General features: G+C 42.4%; 1 protein-coding gene across 1 annotated transcript; it reads right to left on the reverse strand.

The window, feature by feature from the left end:
- Positions 1–53: 53 nt before the first annotated feature.
- On the reverse strand, positions 54–27,810 carry LOC136767326 (antigen WC1.1-like). The gene is made up of 13 exons (XM_066721095.1): positions 27,759–27,810; positions 13,612–13,923; positions 12,974–13,285; positions 10,040–10,354; positions 9,355–9,666; positions 8,771–9,085; positions 8,330–8,644; positions 7,840–8,154; positions 7,130–7,441; positions 5,803–5,928; positions 4,662–4,718; positions 362–601; positions 54–238 (listed from the first exon to the last, which is right to left on the reverse strand). The coding sequence occupies exons 1-13, from the start codon at positions 27,808–27,810 to the stop codon at positions 54–56; spliced, it is 3,168 nt and encodes a 1,055-aa protein (XP_066577192.1).
- Positions 27,811–27,826: the final 16 nt, after the last annotated feature.

Here is a 27,826-nt window from a genome sequence, read left to right on the forward strand (position 1 = left end):
TTGAAATCACAGGCTGTTCCAACGTGCGTGAATTTCATCACGGCTCATGTGACTCAGTAGTGTATATGGCCCCCACATGCCTGTATGCACACCCGACATCGTCTGGGCATACTCCTGATGAGACGGCGGATGCTGTCCTGGGGGATCTCCTCCCAGACCTGGATCAGGGCATCAGTGAGCTCCTGGACAGTCTGTGGCACTACTTGCCGGTCCCAAAGGTTCTCAATTAGATTCAGGTCTGGGGAACGTGAGGGCCAGTCAATGGCATCAATGCCTTCATCATCCAGGAACTGCCAACACACTCTGGCCACATGAGGCCGGGCATTGTCCTGCACCACGAGGAACCCAGGGCCCACTGCACCAGCGTAAGGTTTGACGATGGGGCTGAGGATTTCATCCCGGTACCTAACAGCAGTCAGGGTACCGTTGGCTAGCATGTGGAGGTCTGTTCGACCCTCCAAGGATATGCCTCCCCAGACCATCACTGACCCACCGCCAAACTGGTCATGCTGGATGATGTTGCAGGCAGCATAACGTTCACCACGGCGTCTCCAGACTCTTTTGCGTCTGTCACAAGTGCTCAGTGTGAACCTGCTCTCATCTGTGAAGAGAATGGGGCGCCAATGGCGGACCTGCCAATACTGATGTTCTGTGTCGAATGCCAATCAAGCTGCATGGTGCTGGGCTGTGAGCACAGGTCCCACTAGAGGACGTGAGGCCCTCATGCCACCCTCATAGAGTCTGTTTCTGACAGTTTGGTCAGAAACATGCACACCAGTAGCCCACTGGAGGTAATTTATTAGGGCTCTGGCAGTGCTCCTCCTGTTCCTCCTTGCACAAAGGAGCAGATACCGGTCCTGCTGCTGGATTGATGCCCTTCTAAGGCCCTGTCCAGCTCTCCTCATGTAAGGCCCATCTCTTGGTATCTCCTCCATGCACTTGAGACTGTACTGGGAGACACAGCAAACCTTCTTGTGACGGCACGTATGGATGTGCCATCCTGGAGGAGCTGGACTACCTGTGCAACCTGACTGGGCTGCAGGTACTGCCTCATGCTACCAGTAGTGACAAGGACACTAGCAAAATGCAAAACTCGAGAAGAATCAGTCAGGAAGGATAAGGAGAGAGCAATTGTCTGTGGCCACCACCTGCAAAACTATTCCTTTTTTGGGGGGTTGTCTTGCTTTTGCCTCTCTAGTGCACCTGTTGTCACATTCATTTGCACCAAAACAGGTGACATTGATTCACAATCGCTTAGGCTTCCTAACTGGACAGATTGATATCTCTGAAATTTTATTGGCTTGGTGTTATACTGTGATGATTACATGTTCCCTTATTTTTTTGAGCAGTGTTTATATATATATAAATAGCTCTGGAAACAATTAAGAGACCACTCCAAATTCAGAAATCAATGTTAAGTGGTCTCTTCATTTTTTCCAGTGCTGTAGATATATTTATGATAAGCAGCAGGCTATATCGACAATGTTTTGCACACTGTAGCGTTATGTTGGGTGTATTTTGATAAGAGCATTTGGGCTCTGAGCTGAAGCACTGATCTAAAGAAGACCTCTCCCCCCCCCAAAGTTATCAGATTTCCTTAGCTCATCAGCTTGGAACTGGTTTGCATCTGAGTGACAGTTTTGGGGAGGATGGCACCGAGAATGGGCCGAATGGTTTAGAGTCCTGCTGTGAAATGTCTGGAGAAAGGGGCCTGTAGGTTATAAAAACTCTTTGAAGTGGACGAGAGCCGAAATCCTGACATAGAGCTACGAACCCGGGCCAACCGGCATTTCCAAAAGATGGCATGGATTGACATCAGTCATAAATCAAGCCCCCCTCCAATAGGACACTGGGGGCTGAAACCGAAATCCAATCTCAAAAATTCAAGAACCAATCACCTATTGATCTGACAGACTATAAGGAACAGCGCACGGCCTCTCTCCCTCTCTCTCTCTCACCTGAACCAGAAACTCGCTGCCACAGCTCAACCTGTAGCTCTGTTGCCAGAACCAGAACCAGAAACCAACTAAGTCTTTGCCGGCAACAGAAGAGTTAAACTGGGAGATGGAGATTGAGCCGTACGAAGAATTCTTTAAAGGACTTTATTAAATAAAGAACTTTACAGACTGCGCTGCCCGCCTGTGCCCACCTGATCAGTGGAGTTTTACAGCTGGACAATTGACTAAGTCGACTGTATACACAAGTGTTCAGTCATTTAAATAGCTATTGAGTCTTAAGAAACTTGACCCTTGGAACAAACAGGGCCCTGCTTTCCTCAAAGACTTCGTCTTCAAGTAACTACGGTGGAACCCCTGCTTACAAAGAAGATTTTGTGCACAACCTTGGAGCCTTCAAACCAGTGGAAAATCTGTTTGGAAAAGACTCTACATTCGCGAAACCCCAACTTCCAGGTGCATCGACTGAGTGGAAGTTCTTGGACAAAGCCGAACCGGACTGCCTTTGTTCCAACCACACGGACCTCGTGCCGTGTGCTGTTATCTGAGCCCGAAGCCAGAGAGGCCTCTTTGCGACGAAGTTCAGATAAGTTTAAGTTTGGAGTTTATCAATCATGACATTTGAGAAATCAATTAGAAATGTTAATCTGTGATTCATAACTCTAGAATGTGTAATATCATTTAGTTTTCTTAAATATAAATGTGTGTTGCATTAAACTGTTTTGTTGATAATTTTAGAAATAAAATCTGTCAACGCCGAGAAATATCTTCTCATTCCTGTTTAACTGTTTAGTCTGAAATTGACACAAGTTAATAGACATTAGATTATTGGTGGCCCTGCCTATCCTTAATCATTGAATAATAATGAGTTAAGGGAAATTGTGGTAACAAGTAATGATAGGATCTTTCTCGGCACCTAAACGTAAATGAGACTGATATATATATAACGAGAAGTTACCTGACATAAATACTAACCTGCGTAGTTATTTAATGTCTGACTAACAATACTAACGAGAGACTCACCTTCGTCTTACTAACCGGTATTGTAGTCAATGTGTTTATAACCTTTTTTGTTTAACGATTTGTGTTATCATATGCGATCCCATGGTCTTTGATTTGGTCACGGAAGTGATTTGCCTTTGATTTGTTGATCTAGAGTTGAATTTTAATTAGTTTTTCCCTTTTGTATAATTAGTGTAGTGCTACATTTAGTCTTTGTTTTGAATAAATTTGACAATTTATATCTTTGGAATTGGTGTCTGTGTCCAATTATTACAGAAATTGAGTTCTACAAGATCCCAGGATTCGTGATAAGGTGATACTATAAATTCACTTCTTAAATTGAAATTTATAAGTGTACCTTATGCTACAACACATTGATGCATAGCTTCCCTTTTCCTTGTAACACCTGCAAAGTCTATTATTTTATCTTCTCATCTTTTGTGTGGCCATCTTCTAGGCCTTTTTCCATCTATTGGGAACCATTTGATAGCTTCCATTGTCCATCCTTGATATTTTGTCTTGCAAAGTGTCCAGGCCATTTCAATTTTAACATTTTCCTTCAATAATGTTACTTTTTATTTTGTTGTTCCTGGATCTATTTATTTATGTATGCATCTCTTCTTGTTATTCCATCCATCTTTCCATGTTGCTTTCTGTTGTCTGCAGTTTCAGTGCCATTTTTGCATGAAGTGACCAGGTTTCATAGTCATAAGTGAGCACTGGTAGTTTGCATTGATCAAATACTTCTCTCTTGATGCAAATTGGTAGATTTCCTTTCAGATGTTCCTTCCAAATGTACTCTATTCAATTTTCCATTTTTTAATTCCTTCTATAATATCTCCATCTGTGCTAATTTCCTGTCCAAGGTTAACATTTTTCTTTTAGATTGAATAAAGCTGTTAGTGCTTGAAGTGCTTGAAGTGCTTGAAGTTGCAGCTGTAGGTCTTCCGATGTATAGTTTTGTTGACTGTTTGACTGTAAAATGTGTGGACAGGATCTCTCCTTCTTCATCTAAATTTCTTCCTTCCTGCACCTGTAATATAGGATTAACCTTTTTTGCTTCCATTTTTTTTTTTTTTTTTTACTTTGTACGTTTTGGCCACTGCTATTTTCTATTTCTGTTTGTGTATTTGTTTCAACATATATTTATTTATATATATTTTTTAATTTTAACATGCAAATAGATGGTACACAAGTTGGTTGCCAGTACTTCCCGAGTTTATTTTTGTGAACATGCATTTTTTAAATGACTGTCTTGCAAGTGATTAATTTGTTTAAACTCTGAACACAGTAAAATAACTTCTGCAATTCACTGGCATTGATCAATCAGTACAGACTGGACAGTGAATATTTTCCATCTATATTTAAACTATGGCAAAGTAAAATAATTAAACATATACATTCATCAAGAAACATTCCGAATTTAAGCAGTGAAAAAATAATGGACACCCATCACGATTGAGAAAAATCTCATTTGTGATTTAAATTTAATCCCCTTTGTCAGATTTGTCAGATTCAGGGCTGTTCCTCTGCCACTGTATCTCACCCTCCGGGACAGGAGACAGTGAGGGACTGGACAATCTTCTTTTCCCTGTAGGGAGAGAATGAGCAGTGGATTGAAGAGTTCTAAAGCGCTGACGTGATGAAGAGTGCTGCTCTTAAATCAGTATTACACCAATCATGCTAAAATATGAGTCACTTTACCTGGCACTGTATCCTCCTTTTCAAGGTAGTTTCCAATATCATCATACTGAGACGCACCTGTAGAACATGCCAGATGTTAATAAACACACAGACACAGACTGTGTCTCCTTCATAGGCGACACAAGCTTAAATGGCAAAGTGAAAACATTAGGCAAACATCATTGATATTGTTAGTCTCTGCTTTCTATACGATCAGCCAGACTTTTCTGAGATTGTTGTCTACTCCATGAATCTGAGCACATGCCAGACCATATAAATAAGTAATTGCAGGATACAATATACAACAATGTAATACATGCATGAATTCATATATTATATATTTTATTTTCCATTATATCTTCAAATCTCAGATAAGTCCATGAGCAACTTTTCTGAACAGCCTCTGAATTCACATTTCAATTGGATGAAGCAACTGACATGGCAAAGGAGGCTCTCTTAATGGCTTATGTGAGGCACAGTCATGTCTGTCTGTGAAGTACTCTTATTATGCTAATCAAGAAAAGGATGTTCGACTGGACTCGAATTGTTCAACATCCTCTACGACTTTCAACAACCAGCTGAAGTTGGAAGCATGTGTTGCAATCTGCCCTGATGGAGACCCTTCTATTACAGGGGTGAGAGGAGCTTTGAAAGCGAAGGTGCTTGAAATCGCACATCATGTGTTGTGGAACCACTGCATTATACACCGTGAAGCTCTTGCGACTTGAGATATGGAGTAAGAACTCAGTGTTTGCAGCCATTTGTGCCGACATGGGAGCCAAGCACGACGCCATGATGATGCACATGAGGTTAGATGACTGTCCTGAGGAAAGGTGTTGCAGCACCTTTATGGATTGCAGACACGCTGTGTGATCCCCACTGCTTTACACTTCTAGCCTACCCTGTTGATATTTTTGAAAAAATGATTGCATGGAGCCGGAAACACAATTTTCGCCTCAGCCTCCCACACCTCCACATTCAAATGGGAGTTTGTACTTTGGTAAACAAAGACTGAGGCCAGGAGCATCCTATTCTCATTTCTGAGTAACACTATTGACATATTGGTATAGGATATAGATGAGGGAAAATTCTGATTGACAGTCCGTATCTGTGTTAGAGTGTGCGATAGGAGGTGTGCTGTGCAGAACCCCAGGTAACATACCGCTGTCCCCACCCTCACCATCCTGCTCTTCAATATCATCATAAGCTGCATCCTGCTGTGACTCCCTGTCCTCTGTCCATCTGAAGTCACCACCAACATCGTCATATCCATCTTCAGGAAGGTCAGCTACGGACACAGCAACCGTGAGAGCACACTCAAACACAGCTTCGTCAGTTCATTACACTAATTTCTCAAGTCTCATACAATTATTACTAATCTACACTAAACTATACTAATCACAATTCAATCAATACTTTCCTGATTAAGGAGTGACTCGACATTTATTAGTTTATCAGTGGAACCAAGCTGACAGGTGAGATAAATTAATATTTTCAAAATGTTTCATGCAGAGGTAGAAACTGGAACTCCTACATGAAAACAGACTAAATGGACCCATTAAGCCAATGTCTGTTTCACCTATGTGTGATGAGCCAGCTGGTGGTCCATCTGATGCAGTTGTCTGAGCTCTGCTGTTCTGTGTCTCAGAGTGGGACAAATTCACTCCTGGAAGAGGAAACTCATTGACTTTACTCGGTTTAATTGACAAATAATGTCAACAGTCATTGTTTAATTTTCTTTTCTTCAGACGTTCATATTATTTAACTCACATGATGACAACCATCAAACACATGAATGCATGAAAAATACTTCATCACAATGAGATACATTTGCAGGTGAATGTACAGACTGAACACAGATCACAACTCCGTGAAAACCTGAGAATTTCCTTGCTTGTGATCGATGCAGGTGGGACCTCTGATCAATCTCCTCATAAACTGCTTTATATTCCCTAGGCAGACCTGTGGAACAAGACATTCACAAACTTCAGAACCAATTTTTCTGTAAGAAATTGCGTATTAGTTATACATCAGAGGTCAGGCCTACCTCTGTGTCTCCTGGCTTTGTGTGTTTTAATGAAGAGAGCGGCTGACACCACACACAAGGGCAGGCCCAGAATCACACAGGAGAGAATCAGCCCCACAATCCACCCTGTCCGTTCTCCTGACAACAACACACTTCAGTCAAAGTGATATTTTACATTTCAATTTACATTCTAATTTCGGTTCGATGTTCAAAGAGGTTCAAAGACACATCAACAGGAATCTAGAACAGGAGACATCAGTGCTAAATGAATACCAAGCCTTATATAAACAATACTGACTGGATTGCAATGAAAGCATGAACTGTACCTTGGAATTCAGATGAAGTGGCAGGTGTGACAGTGGTATCAGGTCCTGCAAAACAGATTATAGTACAAATGACAGAATTATCCTCCACAAACAAAACACCTGCTACTGGACTGTATTAATGGCCTCTGATCCAGTACCTGTGCAGACCACAGCTGCGTCCTCCTTGTGTGTGCAGTCATGACTACCCGGGGGGGAGGAGCGGCACTCCAGCAGAGCCCTCTCCGTGCCCCTGCAGCTCACCTCATCCAGCCACACCGTCCCACTACCTTCGCCCCATTGAGCTCCCTGGGGCGCAGAGAGGGCAGAGCCACAACCGAGCTCTCTGCACACCACACGGGCGTCCTGGAGATCCCAGGAGTCATCGCACACCGTCCCCCAGACCCCCCTGTGACACACCTCCACCATGCCCGAGCACCGCCCGTCCGGCCCCACCAGCCTCAGCCGCGGCCCTGGACACGATAGAGAGACGGTATATAGCATTTGTAGCTCTGGGGATCACAGGGAAATGTGAGATGATGAAACCTGACTAACTGGATGCTGTGAATCGTTGAATTGTTGAAATAACACACAATCAGATTGTTGCCAATGACACCTGAGACACTTGAAGCAATATATGAATCAGTGATTGTAATTATAATTATAAGGATATATATATTTAGGCCTATCAATTTATCTTGTACTAATCTCATGAATTATTTAATTCCATATTAACCTGTACAGACAGTGTCCTCCGGGGCAATTGTTGCAGCAGGCTTTCTAGTGAAATCTGAGGAACAGAAAGAAGTATGTTGTTACTGTAGAGAAAAAGGTTTTCATATGAATTGTATTATACATGGCTTCTTCTCACTTGCACACCGAATTTCTGCCTCTTCAGGGTCCTGGCACTCATTGCGCCCCCATGGTGCAGCAGGGCACTGCCACAGGACAGACTCGTGCCCTCGGCATTTCACCATATCTAACCATTTAGGACCGGAGCCTGTTTCAAACTGCTCCCCGTCCTGCAGAGAGCCGCTGTCTCCACACTGCAGCTGCCGACACACCAAGGCCACAGTGAAGGACTCCATCCCATTGGAGCACACGCTGCCCCAGGTGCCATTGTAGAGGACCTCCAGTCTCCCAGCACAGTCGTACTCAGCACTGACCAGGCGCAGCTCCTTGTGCTCTGCAGGGTCAAGACACAGCGCAACATGAGACTCTTGTCAATGAACAGTGCTGGACTTGAGAGGAACACAGATTCTAATGGACAACTCGAAGAACTTTTGGTACATCGCCAAGATTATCAAAGAAAAACTTAAAATCAAATGACTGAATATACTATGTGTTATTGTGAGTCTTACCAGAACAGACCGCCCCAGCATCCTCCTTGTGTCCGCAGTTCCTCCTCTTCCAGGATGCCCTGGGGCATTCCCACAGTGTTGTCTCATTTCCACCGCAAGTGACGTCATCCAGCCAGACGGGCCCAGAGCCCTCCCCAAACTCAGCTGAGCCTGTGGCTTTCAGCGCCTGGCCACAGCCCAGCTGTCTGCACACCACGCTGGCATCAGCCAGGTCCCAGAGGTCATCACACACCGAGCCCCAGGCGCCGTCATGGTACACCTCGACTCTCCCTGCACACTGACTGCCCCCGCCGGCCAGACGCACTCGCCAGTGTTCTGTGAACAGCAACCAAAGGGTCAGTAGAGCATCCTCAAGGCACTGTAGTGTGAGTGTTGAGAAGTATTAGAAAATGAGCAACACAACATCCAACCACATCCACCCCACAGTCACTGAGCACCTACCTGAGCAGCGCACCCCCACCCCCCCACTGGTGTTGTCTGGTCCAGAGCTCAGAGTGAGGGTGCAGTTGTGTAGCGCAGGTTCATGTCCTGTACACTCCACTGCAGTCAGCACCACAGGCCCGTCTCCATGGCCGTACTCAGTGGAGTTAGAGGCCAGCAGCGCGTGGCCGCAGTTTAGGTTTGTGCAGACAGTGCTGGCGTCCTGGAGATCCCACTGGGAGTCTAAGACTCTTCCCCATGAGCCGTTCCAGAAAACCTCCAGCCTCCCCTCACAGCGACTGTCTGTGCCACGCAGACGCACCAGCCAGTCTGCATCTGGAAAACATAGGGGCACTGTGAGCGTCTTACTGCACTTTCAACAAAATACATGTTTTTGTGCTGCCTAAATATGATAACACAAGTATATACCAATGTAAATAATGTAATGTTGTTATCCCACTTTCCAATACTATCAATGACAAAACGATCATTAACTAGTTTGCAAATATCAACTGCTTTTATTGCCCAAGAAGATACACACAATGCTGTCTGAGACATGAGTCTGTATCTTTGTCCTGGTGTTTGCTGAATGCAGTGTGCTGTACCTGAGCAGACTACGCTGGCCACATGGCCCTGATCACAGTCCTCCTGGTGCCAGGACAGAGGGCAGTCCCCCAGGCGCCCCTCGCTCCCGCTGCACTGGAACCTGTCCTTCCACAGCGGGCTGATCCCGGCACCATAGGGGGCTCCTCTGGGGATAGAAGCAGCCCCCCCACACTGGAGGTGTCTGCAGATGACATCAGCAGTTTGCAGGTCCAGGTAGCGATCACAGACTGAACCCCAGAGCGCTCCACGAAGCACCTCCACTCGCCCTGAGCACCGGCTCTCTCCCCCCACCAGCCTGGGACCCCCTGGTCCTGGAACAGCACACAGACATGTTGGTGGAGTTTACCACTAGAGGAGCAGTTACTTTCAAAATTAAACTGAAATAATCAAACGTATAATCTATGTATGATTTATATTTTCTTTCGTATTTCTTTTAGAACCACTATGTATGCTTTTACAAAGACACAGCTGGCAATATTCTACCTTTAAGCATTAATGCCTGTCAAGAAATGTTTAGGTTCTCACTCACAATTACATCAACATTATTTAACAGTGAGTTAGCCTACCTGAACAAATGACACTTCTTATAATTATAAAGACCTTTAAACAAGAGTGATTTTATTAAATGCTTTGGTCTGTATTCTCAGCAGTTCACAACCATAATCATAATAATGGTCAACCAACCTGAACAAATGACACTGGCATCGTTTCTGTGGCTGCAGTTTGTCCCTTTCTTAGTGGAGACGGGACACTCAAACACAGTGGACTCGTTGCCCTGACAGTCGAGCCGTTTGTCCCACACGGGGCCCCTCCCTTCCCCATAGCGAGCCCCCCCAGGTATGGCCACAGCCTCCCCACACTGCAGCTGTCTGCACACCACACTGGCGTCCTGAAGGTCCCAGTCTGAGTCACAGACTGTCCCCCACTGGTCCCCAAACTGCAGCTCCACTCTCCCAGAGCAGGGCTCCTCACCGTCTGCGATCCGGGGCTCCCTGTGGTCTGGGAGAGAGGGAATAATTGAATGGAGCTACTGACTTAAAATGATCACTTTTTACTGAGTTGAATTCCTGAATTTTCCAGAATTGCAGATCCTATGGTCATGTTGGGAACCTCTAGTTTAGATGGAATTTATCAATGCAATATTGAAACATCTCTGAAGAACATAATGTCTTTAACTCTTTTTCTTGAAGTAAAGAAAAAGCACAAATTAAAAGACTAAAAATAGTGTCAGATGTCAGGGTTAACATATTAACCGTTGAGTTTAACAACTTGTAACAGTAATGCAGCAGGCATGCGGCATCTGAAAGTTATTTTTTTATGTTAATTGCTGTTGATTATTAGAATTATAGTAGTAATTGCTTTTATGTCTATGGAAATGCCAGTCAGGGTGATAGGAGAGCTTGGCATTTTGGAAATGTCACGTGTAGTTCCTTCTTAATTCTATGTTAAAATTTACCTGTAGTACTCCTGTGTTGTACTTAACATTTGTCAGCGACATTTCTTCACATATCACAGTTATTTCTAAGATTTGTACTCATGTATTCATGTAATCAAATAGGGAAAATGTTTGTATTAACAATTTTTAACCTGAAAAAAGCTTAAATGCATTTATATACAAGCCATACACCTATCAGCCATAACATTATGACCACTGACAGGTGAAGTGAATAACTCAGTCGGTGGGATATATTAGGCAGCAAGTGAACATTTTGTCCTCAAAGTTGATGTGTTAGAAGCAGGACAAATGGGCAGCGTAAGGATCTGAGCGACTTTGACAAGGGCCAAACTGTGATGGCTAGACGACTGGGTCAGAGCATCTCCAAAACTGCAGCTCTTGTTGGGTGTTCCCGGTCTGCAGTGGTCAGTGCCTATCAAAAGTGGTCCAAGGAAGGAAAAGCAGTGAACCAGCGACAGGGTCATGGGCGGCCAAGGCTCACTGATGCACGTGGGGAGCGAAGGCTGGCCCGTGTGGTCCGATCCAACAGACGAGCTACTGTAGCTCAAATTCCTGAAAAAGTTCTGCTGGTTCTGATAAAATGGTGTCAGAACACACAGTGCATCGCAGTTCGTTGCGTATGGGGCTGCGTAGCCGCAGACCAGTCAGGGTGCCCATACTGACCCCTGTCCACTGCCGAAAGGGCCTACTATGGGCATGTGAGCATCAGTGGCCTGGTCTGATGAATCACAAGTTCAAGGTGTTGACTTGGCCTCCAAATTCCCCAAATCTCAATCCAATCGAGCATCTGTGGGATGAGCTGGACAAAGAAGTCCGATCCATGGAGGCCCCACCTCACAACTTACAGGACTTAAAGGATCTGCTGCTAACGTCTTGGTGCCAGATACCACAGCACACCTTCAGAGGTCTAGTGGAGTCCATGCCTCGACGGGTCAGGGCAGTTTTGACGGCAAAAGGGGGACCTACACTATATTAGGCAGGTGGTCATAATGTTATGGCTGATCGGTGTACATTGCCTGTATTATCTTGTAGAACTTTTTACAAAGCTTATAGGTTGCAGTGAGATGTGCTCTGTACTTACCCGAGCACACAATCCCAGCAAAATCAGATTCACTAGGCATCCATTGTTGTGCAGGCAGAAGTTCTGCGTTACATGTCCAGAAGGAAGACTCGTTCCCTTTACAGTCAACAGGGGGCTGCCACACAGGCAAAGCCACCTTACCAAAATAAGCATCTGTTCTTACCACTGAAATAGATCCACAGCCCACTTCCTTACACAAAACATTAGCAACCTCATTATTAATGTGAGTATCATGAAAAGTGAATGTCATGCTTGTGGTCTTCAACTGCACTCTTCCGGCACAAGGAGTGTTTCCGTTTTGCAACGCAAAATTTAAAGCAGCTGAAAGAGAAATTCACATTTTGAACTCACTTATCAAGTATCAACAGAGATGCAGATCTAATCCAATGGTGATTTGTGGTGCTTTGTGAGACCCAAGAGGATCCTCAGTGACAGCAGTGTAGATCAAATCTTTGATCAGGTGGGTGGCAGCCAACCAACATACCAAACATTTAGTCAAAGACCTCAAGAGACCCCTGGTATTCTCATTCCCCAGTTCTCAAGGCACTCATGGTCCTGATTACATCTTTCCAAATAAATACATTAAATAAGACTAAAAGGGGTATATTTCATGTGTGGCTTTGGAGTGGCCACTCATGATGAAAATATTTTTTCTTTTACGATTTTCTCTTTGATGAGTTTTCTGTGTACAGCTTTACTTTCAGGACTCCAGATATCATAGATAAAATAGAGCAAGTATAGCTCGAACTGGGATAGTGGCAAAGTGAGTCAAGAGACTAAAAACAACAAAAAATGAAATATATATAGCTGATTTAATTGTGTATTTTTGTATTGAGCATCAAAACAACGATCCTTGGACAAGCACAGTCTTTGAAATGTCAGTATGAGTGGGGAACTGCTTGTATACTGAGGATCTGTAACTTATCTGTTTACAGATTGTGATGTCAAGAAGTAAATACTCGATAACAGCTATGAATAACTGGTAATTTAGGATTGCAGATTTTGACGTTAGCTTCTATATCTAATACAGCAGCCACTCTGAAATAACAACAGATGTGTCTAGAGCAGGAAGAGCAATTACCTTTACACACAATGTGAACGTTCATGTTGAGATCGCAGGCATGGTGGCCCCAGGGATCGGAGGCACACTCCCAGAGAGACGACTCGTTCCCAGAGCATCGCACTCGATCCAGCCAGATGGGAACGTCATTGATGGGGATATTCATTGCTAACAGTGACTGCGCCTCCCCGCAGCCCGCCTGTCTACAGACCACATGGGCTTCCTTGAGTTCGAAGCGGTTCCAGCATATCGTTCCCCACTGGCCTCTGTAATACACATTCACTCTGCCACAACATCCACTAGCTGCTGTTTCTAGCTTCAGTTTTCTGCTCTCTGTAGAGAGTAATAACATCAAATAATAACATTTATTTCCTAAAAGCTGTCATGTTAATGATCTATTTTTTTATCTAAAATGAGTCTTACCTCCACTTTCCAGTGCTTTTTGTGCATCCGGAGAATCTACAAAATTGTAAAGATGATTTAGACACCAACACTATTGAAATGCTTACTAGACACTCTCATATCATCAAACAGTAGTTTTTTTAATATCACGTCCCAATAATGAAACATACAGGGGAAACCATGTCTGAGTTTTAACTCCTCTCCCCACTGGTGTGTTCAACAACAAAACATTAATCAGTCAGGGGAGGTTGGTGTACCTGCACAGATAACAGATGCGTCCCATTGGTGTTGGCAGTCCTTGGCCCCCAGGGGCCCGGCCCTGCACTGCCCCAGCTCCGTCTCGTTGCCCAGGCAGTGCACTCTGCTCAGCACCCTGTCCTCAGAGGCATTCTGGGAGCGGAGAAGATGGGGTGCCGACACTGCCGCCCCACAGCCCAGCTGTTGACAGAGCACCTCTGCATCGCGCAGGTCCCAGGAGTGACTGCACACATGACCCCACTGGCCCTCGAACAGCACCTGCACTCTCCCAGCGCAGAGGCTGCTGCTATTCAGCCTCACCTGGAGACCACCTAAACAGCAAAACACACAGCATAGTGAGCTCTGTCTCTCAACCACCTGCCAGCAACACAGCTATTTTAATTTCATCATGATCAAAATGAATTGATACATTTATTGTAATTAGGCAGACTTTTAAACACATTGCAGAAATTAAAATCCCAGTTGAGAAGGAGGAGCAGCCCCCGCCGGCCAGTCTGAGACACAGCTGCCTTCCCCAGGTAAGAGAACAACTGTTTCCCATTGTAAATAAGAAGAGAGTACAACAAAAGTTGATTAATTGCAATCCTGTGCATCAAGTGAGAATTCAATATTTGAGAATAAATATAGGAAATTCAATTTTAAAATACATTTTAATGACTAAAACATGTATATATATATATAGATATATGTATATAGATAGATAGATAGATAGATAGATAGATAGATAGATAGATAGATAGATAGATAGATAGATAGATAGATAGATATGGATATACAGATAGATATATAGATATATATATATTTTTTTTACTATAATCATTTTTTCCTCCCTTCTAGTACTCATTAACTTGTCTCATTATTTGTCTTAAATATATTTGTGAAACAAATATAAAAACAAGCACATTTCTGAGAAATTTGAAGCCTTTTACTGCTGTGTCAGCTATGTGTCCATTAGTTTGAGCACAAGGAAAGGCAATCATCTGCATCAAACAAAAAACAGACAAACTCTCACTGGAAACTCGAGGAAAACAATACAATTCAATTCAAATGTATTAGTCACTAAAGGCAATAAAGGGCAAACGGGCAACATTCCACATATACACAACAAAACCAAGATAACACACAGACAGACACATGACAAAAACACAGGGTATTTAAAAAGAATAATAACAATGAAAGCGCAAAAAGCAGTAGTCTATACTCAAACAATTTCAGTCTATTTGTAGATTCAGTGTAATGCCAAGAGTTTTATACAAACAATGTCAATTACATTCTGTGGATTTTTTTTTCATAATGTTAATCTATTGTTATTTTTATTAATGTATTATTTAATTGAGAATATTTGTTATAAACTTTTGTAACATGAATGTCATGCAGAACTCTTTTTATTCTCTCTCCTTTCTGTACAATGACGTCCCTAATTACATTCTCTGGGATTTCAAATCACTTGTATTGTCTCTGATATGAAAATAAATACATGTATTTGAATGATGTTAGAGTTTGGTAAATATTGTTTATTTCTTTAAACATCAGCTTTATCTAAAACATTTTAAAAACTCCAATTCCACATGCAAATAAAAGTATTTAGTTCACTAATTTCAAGTCAAATGTGATTAATTGAAACAGATGTTACTTACTTATTGTGAGATGGAAATTGATGAAGATGAGCAATAGAAAACCCATTTCGATGATATGTGTGAAGCTTAATCAATAATCCCATGCTGACATATCATAGTCTTGTGTTGTCTATACCTCACAGTGACAGGGGGGTGGGGGGGGGTAAGCTTCACATCAGCTGTGTGCGTCAAGGGTGAAAAGCCTTTTTTCGAATAGATAAGGTACAGGACAGGTTCTTTAGGAGCCAATTACAGTGTGCAGCTCTCAGTGTGACCTTATATGAAAAGCCACCGAGAGGCGCAGGTGCAGAGAGCGGGGCTGGCTGGGTCTCTGTGATGAGATTGTGTTTTACAGCAGGAAACCCACATTGCCGCTGGTTACAGTGGGACTGGGTTGAAGATGAGGAGTTTTGTTCATTCTCGAGGAAATTCAGATCTCGTCATTCAGACCAGTGTTGAATTCTGTTGAAATTAAAAGTGCAATTTTAAGGTGTAACTAGTGTGTAATACTGTGTCATTATTTATGATTTAGACACACAGATGTCTAATTTAACAACTTCAGTAGTTAGACATTACTTACAATTTCTGTAACTACACTATAAATACACTGTAATTACACTAGTGACTACTCAGTACTTACAGCCACACATTGTATACTTAGTTTAAAGTGTTGCCTAGTGCAGATTGTTGCTTTCCAGGACTTTTGGTGGACTCAGATTCAGCCCAGCTGAGCCCATTGCTGTTACTGCAACTCGGCTTCCCCGGCAGACCCCCCAAAGGGAGTGACCTCCCCAATGGGATTCACCACTTCATTGGCCTTTTTCGACAATGACGTAGCTAAACATTAACTAATCAAATAAATCTCCTCTTTGAGGCTTTTCTTTGCACATTTCCACTTTTGTTCCACCCAGGAGTCCCAGAACACAAGCAGCACATAATTATACATCATACTAATGATAGACACTCAATTAAAATGGTTACATAAAACATTCTTTCCTTATTCTGGTCTTACTTAAACAATTACACAATGCATTCTGGGAATTGTAAGACACTTAAAAGGAAAGTGGCAGCCAATTATTTCAAATGGCCATGTTCATAGTTCACAAATTGAAAATCTATAATGCAGAAGAATATATACTTTTAGGTACATTTTCTGAAACGTAACACCATCAGCAGCACACACCCCCGCCCGCCTGAAAGAAACACCGTCACCACCTCCCCTCCTTATGTGGATGAAATACCATTGCATTGATTAAGGATAGCCACCCTGGTACAGGATGCTAAAATAATAATGGCCCCAAGTCCAGCTATTGAACAGGGCGCTGTTGAGGTGATAGAAACAAGCACATACCGTTACACTGTAGCTCAGCATGATAGGAGCTACAGCCAGGAACATTGTTTTGAAGAATCGCATTGCATTTGGTGTTTAATGTGTACATGCAATTCTCTTGCAGTTGAACTTGTACAATGATGAATAAGGGTTTATACAGGATGCTCTTGATGCAGTTGCTCTTATGGGATCCTAGTCAGCTCCTTCCATGTGTTGCGTGAGAGCTAGCAGGTGCCGTGAGGTTCTTGTCAGTGAGAATCTGTGACTTCAGCACACGGAGCTCACTGAAGTTCAGAGATGGGGAGAAGTGATAGGGGCACACTGCTGTACTAATCTGTGCTGTGTAGGTGTGTCTCTGTGTGTGTGTGTGTGTGTGTGTGTGTGTGTGTGTGTGTGTGTGTGTGATGTGTTCCAAGGCTTGCTTGAACGCTCAAAACTGTGATCAGAATATTATCAGATCTTTAACTAAAACCTCATGTTAGATAAAGGATTCTGAGTGAAGAAAACATTATAATAATATAAAATTTTGAAACTTAATGCATTTATATTTGAAAGAAAGTTATGCAACATCCAATACCCCTGTTTGAAAAAGTAATCACCCCCTTGGGTTCAATAACTGGTTATGCCACCTTTAGTGCCAGTAACTGCAACAAAAAAAGATTCCTGTAGTTATTGATTAGTCTGTCGTAGCTCTGTGGAGGAATTTGGGCCCAGTTCTCCACGCATAACTGCTTCAACTGACAGTGACAGTTGTGGATTTTAAAGTATGAACTGTTCATTTCAGGTCCTCCCACAACATCTCAATGGGGTTTAAGTTTGGACTCTCACTAGGCCATTACAAAAACTTAAAAATGCCATGTTCTTCAACCATTCTGATGTAGACTTGCTTGTGTGTTTTATATCATTGTCTGACATTCTCCTGTAAAATTCTCTGATACAGAGCAGAATTCATGGTTCCTTCAATGATATCCAGGCATATCCAGCTCCTGATGTAGTAAAGCATCCCCAAACCATGGCACTACTATCACCAAGCTTGGCTGCTGGTATGATGTTCTTACTGTGAAATTCAGTGTTTGGTTTGGTGTTTGGCCATGTCGTCCAAAAAGTTCCACTTTCGACTCATCTATCAATCGAACATTGTTCCAGAACTCGAGAATCATCCAGCTGCTTTCTGACAAACTTGTTTTTCTCAGTGAGCAGTGATTTCTTTTTTTTGTCCATTGTCTTTTAGCGTTCATTGTGCCTTCCAATTTTATGAATTGTTCTTATAGAGATATTGGCAGGACGACCACTGCCAGGAAGATTCACTACTGTCCCACAGTATTGGACAATATAGCTCTGACTGACTGTGGTGCTGCTAACCTGGTTGTCTGACTGTGACTGTGTGTCTGCATTGACATGTGAGCAGTACATTCATTTATGTTTGTGTGTATCCATCTGCCAGTGGATCCCCAAGAGCTGTTGAAGGGTGAAAGATACAAGAATGTGGCTTTCATCTTACTTCTTAAGTGCTGCTTTGAGGTTCACTTTCCATTGTGCTGCTATGTCTTTTTTTTCACAAGGAAATCCATTTCCCAGTTCACACCTTCACCCTGCCTCTCAGACACTCGCTAATGGAATCATTGACAGATGTTTTTAAAAATAAAACACCAGCCATTTCATAGAACATTGAGCACTTCACCTACTGAAAAGCCTGCATCACACACTCACACATACGCCCCCACATTACACACACACAAACACACGCACACACACACACACACACACACACACACAGAAACATAGATACATACACACACATGCCAGGCAGCTCAGAACAGCAGTGTGCCCCCTTTCACTTCTCTCCATCTCTGAGCCTCAGTGAAAAAGCAGGAGAAGGAGTCACAGATTCTCACTAACTAAATTTCAGATATTTAAAACCAATTCAATATATTGAAAATATATCTCATGCATTTCACTTACACAAAAAAAGTGAGGATCACACTTTTCTACCATATAGTAAAAGTATATAATGTGTTCTGGGTGGGTAAAGCCATCTGATAGCAACCAGCCCCAGGCCTGCAGGTTCAGACACTGGCAGTCTCACTCACCAGCTTGGAGGGTGGGGGACTGATCAGTGGTGGTGGAGAGTGAATGAACCAGAGATTGGCATGGGAAACCAAAGGATGATATTGGTGCAATGTAGCATGGTCAGTGATTATACTGCCACCTATAACTACAAAAAAAGAAATCGAGATCCTTTATTTTGGATTTTGAGAATTCATCAATTTTACCCCAGCCTTAGTCTAACCCCCAGCAATAAGCTGTTGCTATTAATACACAGTCTCTTAGCTCTACTACCTACACCTGCATTTTTTCATTCGTTTACTTATAAGGTTATACTTTGAGCTTCACATTGTAATTGGCTAGCTTATGAACCCCCCACTCAACCTGACCAACAGTTCTTGTATAACTTTCAAACTTCATCGTTGTAAGCTATTAGCTTCAATAAATACCATGCAAGTATTGAGTACGGCTTAAATGATCATTGAAATGTGGGGTACACTCTTAATCTTCATCAATTTCCCTCTTGCAATATGTAAGTACCAATCAGTTTCAAATACTTACAGTTCACATTAAAATGTGTGAAGCTGGTTTATCTTAATATTGCTATGTTTTGTAGTGTGATTAAGTTTTATTAATATATATATATATATATATATATATATATATATATATATATATATATATATATATTAACACAAATCAGAAGACAATATATTCAAATGTATGTATCTGTTGAAATGTCTGGAATACTGCATTACATTATTTTTTTAATTCTACTTCCATGACGATGATAAAAACAAACTCAAAATCTTGCTTATTGCAGCAAATGTATTCAGGAGATGGTGATAAGGGGTGTACACCTAGAGATGTATAAAACCAAGAATATATGTAAACATATTTTAAACAGAATTGTATTTTTTTATTTTTTATTTTATTCTGGTTAAATATATGAAGTTTATCTGCAAGAAACCATTACCATTTTTAATTAAAATAATATTTTATAGTAAGTAGGATGAAATCCTCAAATGGTCCTCAGAATTAGTTTCTATATTATAAGTCTTAATAAAAATAATCATAATAATCATAATAATCATAATCACTCCATTAGACTTTTCTGCACAATTAAACGAAAATGATCCAGTTTTCTCATGTTTCCAATAGGGTATTTAATTCTGTTTGTTGTTTGCCCAGATGATTGGATGTGAGCGAATTTGTAAACAAATTTCCAATTTCCAAAATAACCTTCAGCATATTTTTAAAGATTTTAGATTTAGATTTAGATTTTAGATTTAAGATTAAAGAATTAAGTGATGATGATGAAAGAAATGCGGGATTTTATATTCACCGGTATATATATATATATATATACACTCACCTAAAGGATTATTAGGAACACCTGTTCAATTTCTCATTAATGCAATTATCTAACCAACCAATCACATGGCAGTTGCTTCAATGCATTTAGGGGTGTGGTCCTGGTCAAGACAATCTCCTGAACTCCAAACTGAATGTCTGAATGGGAAAGAAAGGTGATTTAAGCAATTTTGAGCGTGGCATGGTTGTTGGTGCCAGACGGGCCGGTCTGAGTATTTCACAATCTGCTCAGTTACTGGGATTTTCACGCACAACCATTTCTAGGGTTTACAAAGAATGGTGTGAAAAGGGAAAAACATCCAGTAAGCGGCAGTCCTGTGGGCGAAAATGCCTTGTTGATGCTAGAGGTCAGAGGAGAATGGGCCGACTGATTCAAGCTGATAGAAGAGCAACTTTGACAGAAATAACCACTCGTTACAACCGAGGTATGCAGCAAAGCATTTGTGAAGCCACAACATGTACAACCTTGAGGCGGATGGGCTACAACAGCAGAAGACCCCACCGGGTACCACTCATCTCCACTACAAATAGGAAAAAGAGGCTACAATTTGCACAAGCTCACCAAAATTGGACAGTTGAAGACTGGAAAAATGTTGCCTGGTCTGATGAGTCTCGATTTCTGTTGAGACATTCAGATGGTAGAGTCAAAATTTGGCGTAAACAGAATGAGAACATGGATCCATCATGCCTTGTTACCACTGTGCAGGCTGCTGGTGGTGGTGTAATGGTGTGGGGGATGTTTTCTTGGCACACTTTAGGCCCCTTAGTGCCAATTGGGCATCGTTTAAATGCCACGGCCTACCTGAGCATTGTTTCTGAGTGTATATATATACACTCACCTAAAGGATTATTAGGAACACCATACTAATACTGTGTTTGACCCCCTTTCGCCTTCAGAACTGCCTTAATTCTACGTAGCATTGATTCAACAAGGTGCTGAAAGCATTCTTTAGAAATGTTGGCCCATATTGATAGGATTGCATCTTGCAGTTGATGGAGATTTGTGGGATGCACATCCAGGGCATGAAGCTCCCGTTCCACCACATCCCAAAGATGCTCTATTGGGTTGAGATCTGGTGACTGTGGGGGCCAGTTTAGTACAGTGAACTCATTGTCATGTTCAAGAAACCAATTTGAAATGATTCGACCTTTGTGACATGGTGCATTATCCTGCTGGAAGTAGCCATCAGAGGATGGGTACATGGTGGTCATAAAGGGATGGGCATGGTCAGAAACAATGCTCAGGTAGGCCGTGGCATTTAAACGATGCCCAATTGGCACTAAGGGGCCTAAAGTGTGCCAAGAAAACATCCCCCACACCATTACACCACCACCACCAGCCTGCACAGTGGTAACAAGGCATGATGGATCCATGTTCTCATTCTGTTTACGCCAAATTCTGACTCTACCATCTGAATGTCTCAACAGAAATCGAGACTCATCAGACCAGGCAACATTTTTCCAGTCTTCAACTGTCCAATTTTGGTGAGCTTGTGCAAATTGTAGCCTCTTTTTCCTATTTGTAGTGTAGATGAGTGGTACCCGGTGGGGTCTTCTGCTGTTGTAGCCCATCCGCCTCAAGGTTGTACGTGTTGTGGCTTCACAAATGCTTTGCTGCATACCTCGGTTGTAACGAGTGGTTATTTCAGTCAAAGTTGCTCTTCTATCAGCTTTAATCAGTCGGCCCATTCTCCTCTGACCTCTAGCATCAACAAGGCATTTTCGTCCCCATGGAACTGCCGCTTACTGGATGTTTTTCCCTTTTCACACCATTCTTTGTAAACCCTAGAAATGGTTGTGCGTGAAAATCCCAGTAACTGAGCAGATTGTGAAATACTCAGACCGGCCCGTCTGGCACCAACAACCATGCCATGCTCAAAATTGCTTAAATCACCTTTCTTTCCCATTCAGACATTCAGTTTGGAGTTCAGGAGATTGTCTTGACCAGGACCACACCCCTAAATGCATTGAAGCAACTGCCATGTGATTGGTTGGTTAGATAATTGCATTAATGAGAAATTGAACAGGTGTTCCTAATAATCCTTTAGGTGAGTGTATATACATATATATATATATATATATATATATATATATATATATATATATACATACATATATATATATATATATATATATATATATATATATATATATATATACATACATATATATATATATATATATATATATATATATATATACAGTGAGGGAAAAAAGTATTTGATCCCCTGCTGATTTTCTAAGTAACTAAGTAACTTAAACACATCTGTAAATACATACGCTGATCGGAAAATAGAAATTTCTATTTTCCGATCAGCGTATGTATTTACAGATGTGTTTAAGTTACTTAGTGCCAAAGACAGTTGAAGATTGTAAATGAGATCAAATACATCTGCGCGTCTGTTTCCAGGTGAGAGACTGGGAACACAGAGAAGAAGGGTTTCATTCTGAGGAAGGTCACATCCACATTGTGTGACTCAAAGGCGAGAGATAAAGTCACACCTGGGGATAAGCAATCTGTGGGTTGCTAACAACTTCCGAGCCTCAGCCTTAAAGTCTATGACAGTTAGTGCGCCTCTACTTCTAAATAAATGACGATTTAGATCACTGTTTTTCAAACCAGTCCTGGAGTACCCCCTGCACTGCTGGTTTTTGTTCCAACTGAGGTTTTAATTGCTTAATTGAATCCTTAATTGCCCTAACAAAGCAATATGCAATTCAATTAAGTAATTAAGACCTAGGTTGGAACAAAAACCAGCAGGGCAGGGGGTACTCCAGTTTGAAAACCCCTGATTTAGATCTACTCATTTCCAAGGGTGTGTCACGGGGGGTTGCAGGGTATACCAAGTCCCTGATTGGTCACCTTCAGAAACCAGGCACACGCAGGTCAAAGCGCATCTTTAAGATTGAGTCTTCTGTCCTTTTTTCCTTGGTCTAGCATTCCAACTAGTTCTGTACAGGGGTGTACAGTAACAAAGTACTTTGTTCCTGTACTTAAGTACATTCTTGGAGTATTTGTACTCTCCTTAAGTATTTATTATTTGTGCCTACTTTTACTTTAAATAATGTACTTCTTACTCCACTATTTCCCACAGACCCTGTTACTGTTATTATAATTGGAGAGAGGAATTACATACATCTACACGGAATTAACATGCTTCAGATCAGCGGGATACTTTTGACCAATCACTGTAGCATAATGAGCAGTGGTGTAGTGAGCCACTCAATAAGCCCTATGCGCGGCACAGATCCACTCCCTCTCTTGGCATTAAGCGCTTCATCGCTCTTTCTTTTCCTGATCAAAGATGGACACGAACCTGTGGCCACACTAGATACTGTGCACTGAACGACACAAATTTTCTCCTTTCCAGGTTGTCACAGCTATTGCCCAGCACTCATTCCCTGACTAACTGCAGCTCCACTAATCCCCGCTAGATGTCGCCTTTGCCCTTTCTTCCCAGTCACTTCTCCCAGCTCCCTTTCGATCAATCAGCATTCCTGAACACCATGTGCACTTGCTCAATCACCCTCTGCCCCCATTCGCCCTGCACCTCCCAAACCTGGTTCCTTGCTTCCCTCTAGTCCCCATATAAACCCCTCGCTCGCTATCTATAGTCGTGAAGTTTTGTCTGTACTCAACTACATCCCTGTGTCTTGCTGTTGCCTTGTTCCCTGGATTCCTTGCCTGACCTCCTGACCTCCTGACCACGACTTTGGACTTTCCTCATTACTCTGTTTGCCTGATCACCCAACCCTTGCTTGTGACCACAACCACGTCTTTGCCTTGACTTGATTGCCATGTCCTGACAGTACCTGACCCACACCTGTCTGACCATCCCTCTTCCATGAATTGCAACTGAGCTGGGCGTGACTGGCCTTAATCACTTATTTAATTATCATTTGTTGGGCTCTTTTTTTTACTTCATTATTGAGTACACTGTTTTACGGTTTCTTTATTTTCACTGATTAATAACCTTGTTTTGGTTTCCTTTGTTCATTTCTTTGTTTTGAATTACTTATTTAAGTTATTAGTCAATCATACGCCACCTGGTTGCATTCCCACTTGGACTTCCCCGCATCACATCCTTAATTACTGTCACCTGCACCCCTGACTCTATTGTCCTGCCTATAAAAGCAGGGAGCGCTGTTTCTTTGAGAGGAGAGACAGGCCAGCAACACCTTAACCACAAGCATGCCCTCGAGGAGGAGGGGGGAATGTGACAATAAAGTAAAGAGACGCAGAAGACCTGGATTGGAGGAAGAGACGTGACAGTCGACTTGGGTGTTAGTGAACCAGAGACGTGACGTTTGGAGGCTGTGGGGGAAAGACGGAACTGCCCTGCGTGGATACGTACCTTGTTTCCCAGTGTATGGAGAAGTGATTAAGACCATAATCGATTTAAAACACGGCACTTGGCGCACTTTATTTCAAATACCACAGAAAGTGACAAAGGACGGTCAGAGTCCTTCTGGAACCAGGACTGGAATTGTAATTGAATTGTTTAACCGCTTCTGTCCCAGGACTTACAATCTGATATAGAAAAAGGAAGAGATTCGTATTTGCTCATTTTGCACAGACAGTTTTTGTACGGACACAACTGACCATATCTCTCCAGACAGAAGTGAATTAACAGTATCCCTGGTTGCGAGTATCTCACTATATTTGAGCATCTCTGGGAGAAACGCCTCTGAATCGTTGCTGCTTACTGTGAATGCTGACATGACGGGAATATTAGTTTTATATTGATAGTGTTTTATTAGGTCATTATTTCTTTGTTCGTTAGGGTATTTTAGTTTATGCGCCCCACTTATTAAAGGCGGAATTTAGTTTTTACTATTGTATTTATTGCCTTTATCTTCCCTGATTGTTTTTGCCATTTGTTCGTGTCAAACCAAACCTGATTTAAATAAAACCACTTACCACCTGCTGTTGTCTTGGTCCGATCGAGCTGCCCGGGGAGAGAATTCAAAGGGGGTTGCGAGTTTCTCTCGCTCCTCAATTGAGGTGGCGTAGTGGTTACATGTTTCACTCTGAACCCCCTCAGTTGTGGCCAGGCCCGTACTAAGGCATTTGGAGGCCCAGGGCTACTGACATTTCAGGGCCCCCCCTTGGACACCCCCAATAATACTGTACAATCGACTGATAGTCCCGTGCTCTGCGCTCATGCACAATCTCATCCAATACCAACACAATCATCACTCATGTCATTGGAATAGGCAGTGTACAGCAGTACCACTCACATCACAGGAGCTATGGCATACAAAATAGTATGGTAGTCGGCACTACCACTAGCTCTCATTACCGACCGTATCATTTCCAATTAAATCAACGCTAGTTGTAGTCGATGGGACCACGTTATCGGGCAGCGCAGCATGATGTGACATTAGACAAAAAGTGTAATCCGCGCTACATTATTCGTGTGGCCTACAGTAGGCAAGTATTTGGCGCTACTCTCAAGCCTCCTTAACATTACAAAGTATAAAAACACATTTGACCATTGCTAGATTTTAAGCATTCTTCCCTTCAAACTTGAGAATTCCATAATAAAGTCCAGTTGGCAAAGCAGGACATGTTCAATCGACATGAGACTTAAATGATTGAGTCTCTGTTGCACCGTAGTGGACCTAAGCCGTTGCTTAATCAGTGCCAACTTTGAAAACGACCACTTACCCCCACGTTTGTGTAAGGTGAGGAAAATCCTCAGTGCAATATCCACATTTGGAAATACAAATTGCAGCTGTTTCTTCTGCAGCATTTGGAGCAAGTTCCTTGGAGATGTCACTTGTGTCCTTTGAGAAATTAATGAACTGTATCAATTCATTAACAAAGTCCTCCTGTAGATCATAGTGATACCTCACTTGTAATTTGTGGGCAGCCGTGCCTACTTCATTGTTAGACAGAGACATTCAATTTGTCAAAAAGCTGACGTGGGCGCATGTTTCTTTGTATGCGTTGTGCTTGTGTTTTAACTCAGTGTTCAATTTGTCAATCATTGCAAACAACACCTCAACACGAAATTTGTCTCTTCCTGACAAAATGTGTCCACTGACTCATCTGATTGACGTTTTCTTTTTATATGTTGACTCTTCTATTTCGCCCTTGAACTCTTGTGACACGTTATCTGACATGTCCTTTGCTTTTTCCTCAAATGTATCAAACTGCATACGCAGGTCCTCAACAAAATCAATGAGGGAGCTTACTAAGTTCACTGCTGTTACCAGGTCTAGATCTACAGCTTGGAGGGCAACGCTAGTGGACTGAAAGTGTTGAAGTACTCTATTGCAAAATATGCATAGAAAGGCCGTTTCTAGCTTTGTCATTTTATTGAAAAGGGATTGCGCATCAGCACGTGTGCTACAATTCTGTGTTGTATCATAAAAGGTTTTTTCAAGGACTCCTGAATATTTGCATAATTCAGGAAAAGGGCTTTGGTGGCCTGTGCATGAGCTAACCATCGTGTGTCAGACAGGTCTTTAAGTGTCTCCACACGCTTGTTTTCGTTTGGGTCAAGTCCATCTTTGATCAATTTCCAGCGGCGGGGTGACACAGAGCAGAAGTTGAAGAGTGACTAAATAATACAGAAAAAATGGTTTGCCTTTGTGCAGAAATCCACGCTGCTCATTCCCACTAAATTAAGAGAGTGAGCAGCACAGGGAACCCAGTCTGCTAGAGGATTCACCTCTTGTATGCACAATCTCAATCCCTTATACATTCTGGACATGTTACTGGCATTGTCAAATCACTGTCCTCTACAGTTCTGAATATCAGTGTTCATGCTCTCTAAAACGTTTGTTACTGACTGAAAAAGTGATTCACCCATGTGGCTAAGGATTGGTAGAAATTTCAGGAAATGTTCATAAATCTGGCCCTCCTGTGACACGTAGCGAATAACAAAAGTCAACTGGTCAATGTGTGAAACATCGGGAGTAGAATCAACTATGATTGAAAAATACTTTGCCTTTTGCACCTGAGGAATTATTTCAGCTAGTACCCTCTGTCCCATTAAAGCAACAAATTCCTCGCAGATAGTGGATGATAAATATGAGGGAGTCCCCCTTCTCTTATTCCCATACTTCCTCATGTATTCAGTGAGAAAAGGATCGAACTGACTAAGTAATTCCAAAATGCCAAGATAATTACCGTTATTGGGGTAACCGAAGAGTTCATTGTCTCCTCTAAAGGGGAGATTGCGCTCTGCCAGAAACTTGATCACAGAAACAACCCACCTGAGTACCTCACTCCAGTATGCCTGTTCCTCTTGACACTGTGTTTTAAGCGCAGCATCTATACCATTGATCTGAGTATGTGCAATCCATGTTAGCATTGCATTTCGGTGGGAGCTACTAGCCTCATTCTCCTCTACACGACCATTTGCATGTTTCCAGTCACTGAACCCCGAATCGATAAATGCTGATGAACGTGTCCCCTCTTGAAATAGACGACAAACGAAACAATACACATTGCCGGTGGAGGAGCCATTCTCGTGGCACGCACTCCCCGTTTTTGAGGGTTTGTGTGAATAAAGTTTTTGAGAGGCATCTGCGTTGAGTTTTGTAAATTCTCCCTGAGGCGGAAAAATCTTTATTCTGGCAAATAAAGGGGCCCTTGCTCACCCAGTGTGATCTCACCTCCTCAGTTATCGGACCCCAATGCTGTATCAGAACTAGCAATAGCATTATCTGTTTCGTAAATTTCTCCCACCTTAAGTTTGCAGTTCAATGGCTGGCTCTCATTTTTCTCTCCTCTGCTGTTGTGACTGTGCACTCAGCACTAACTGACTTGCCGCTCTCTGCTCGCTCCTCTGACTCATGTGGCTCTTCCTCACTTTCATTCTTCTGATACTGACT

This window comes from Amia ocellicauda, chromosome 14, assembly GCF_036373705.1.
Source record: "Amia ocellicauda isolate fAmiCal2 chromosome 14, fAmiCal2.hap1, whole genome shotgun sequence".
Lineage (NCBI taxonomy): Eukaryota > Metazoa > Chordata > Actinopteri > Amiiformes > Amiidae > Amia > Amia ocellicauda.

Excerpts from the sequence above, each read along its gene's own strand:
- LOC136767326 (XM_066721095.1), bottom strand. The coding sequence starts at position 27,810 with ATGAAAGTGAGGAAGAGCCACATGAGTCAGAGGAGCGAGCAGAGAGCG. Across the intron at positions 10,355-12,973 it reads CGTTCACATTGTGTGTAAAG|ACCACAGGGAGCCCCGGATC; the intron begins GTAATTGCTCTT and ends CCTCTCTCCCAG. Across the intron at positions 9,086-9,354 it reads GGCCAGCGTAGTCTGCTCAG|ATGCAGACTGGCTGGTGCGT; the intron begins GTACAGCACACT and ends TATGTTTTCCAG.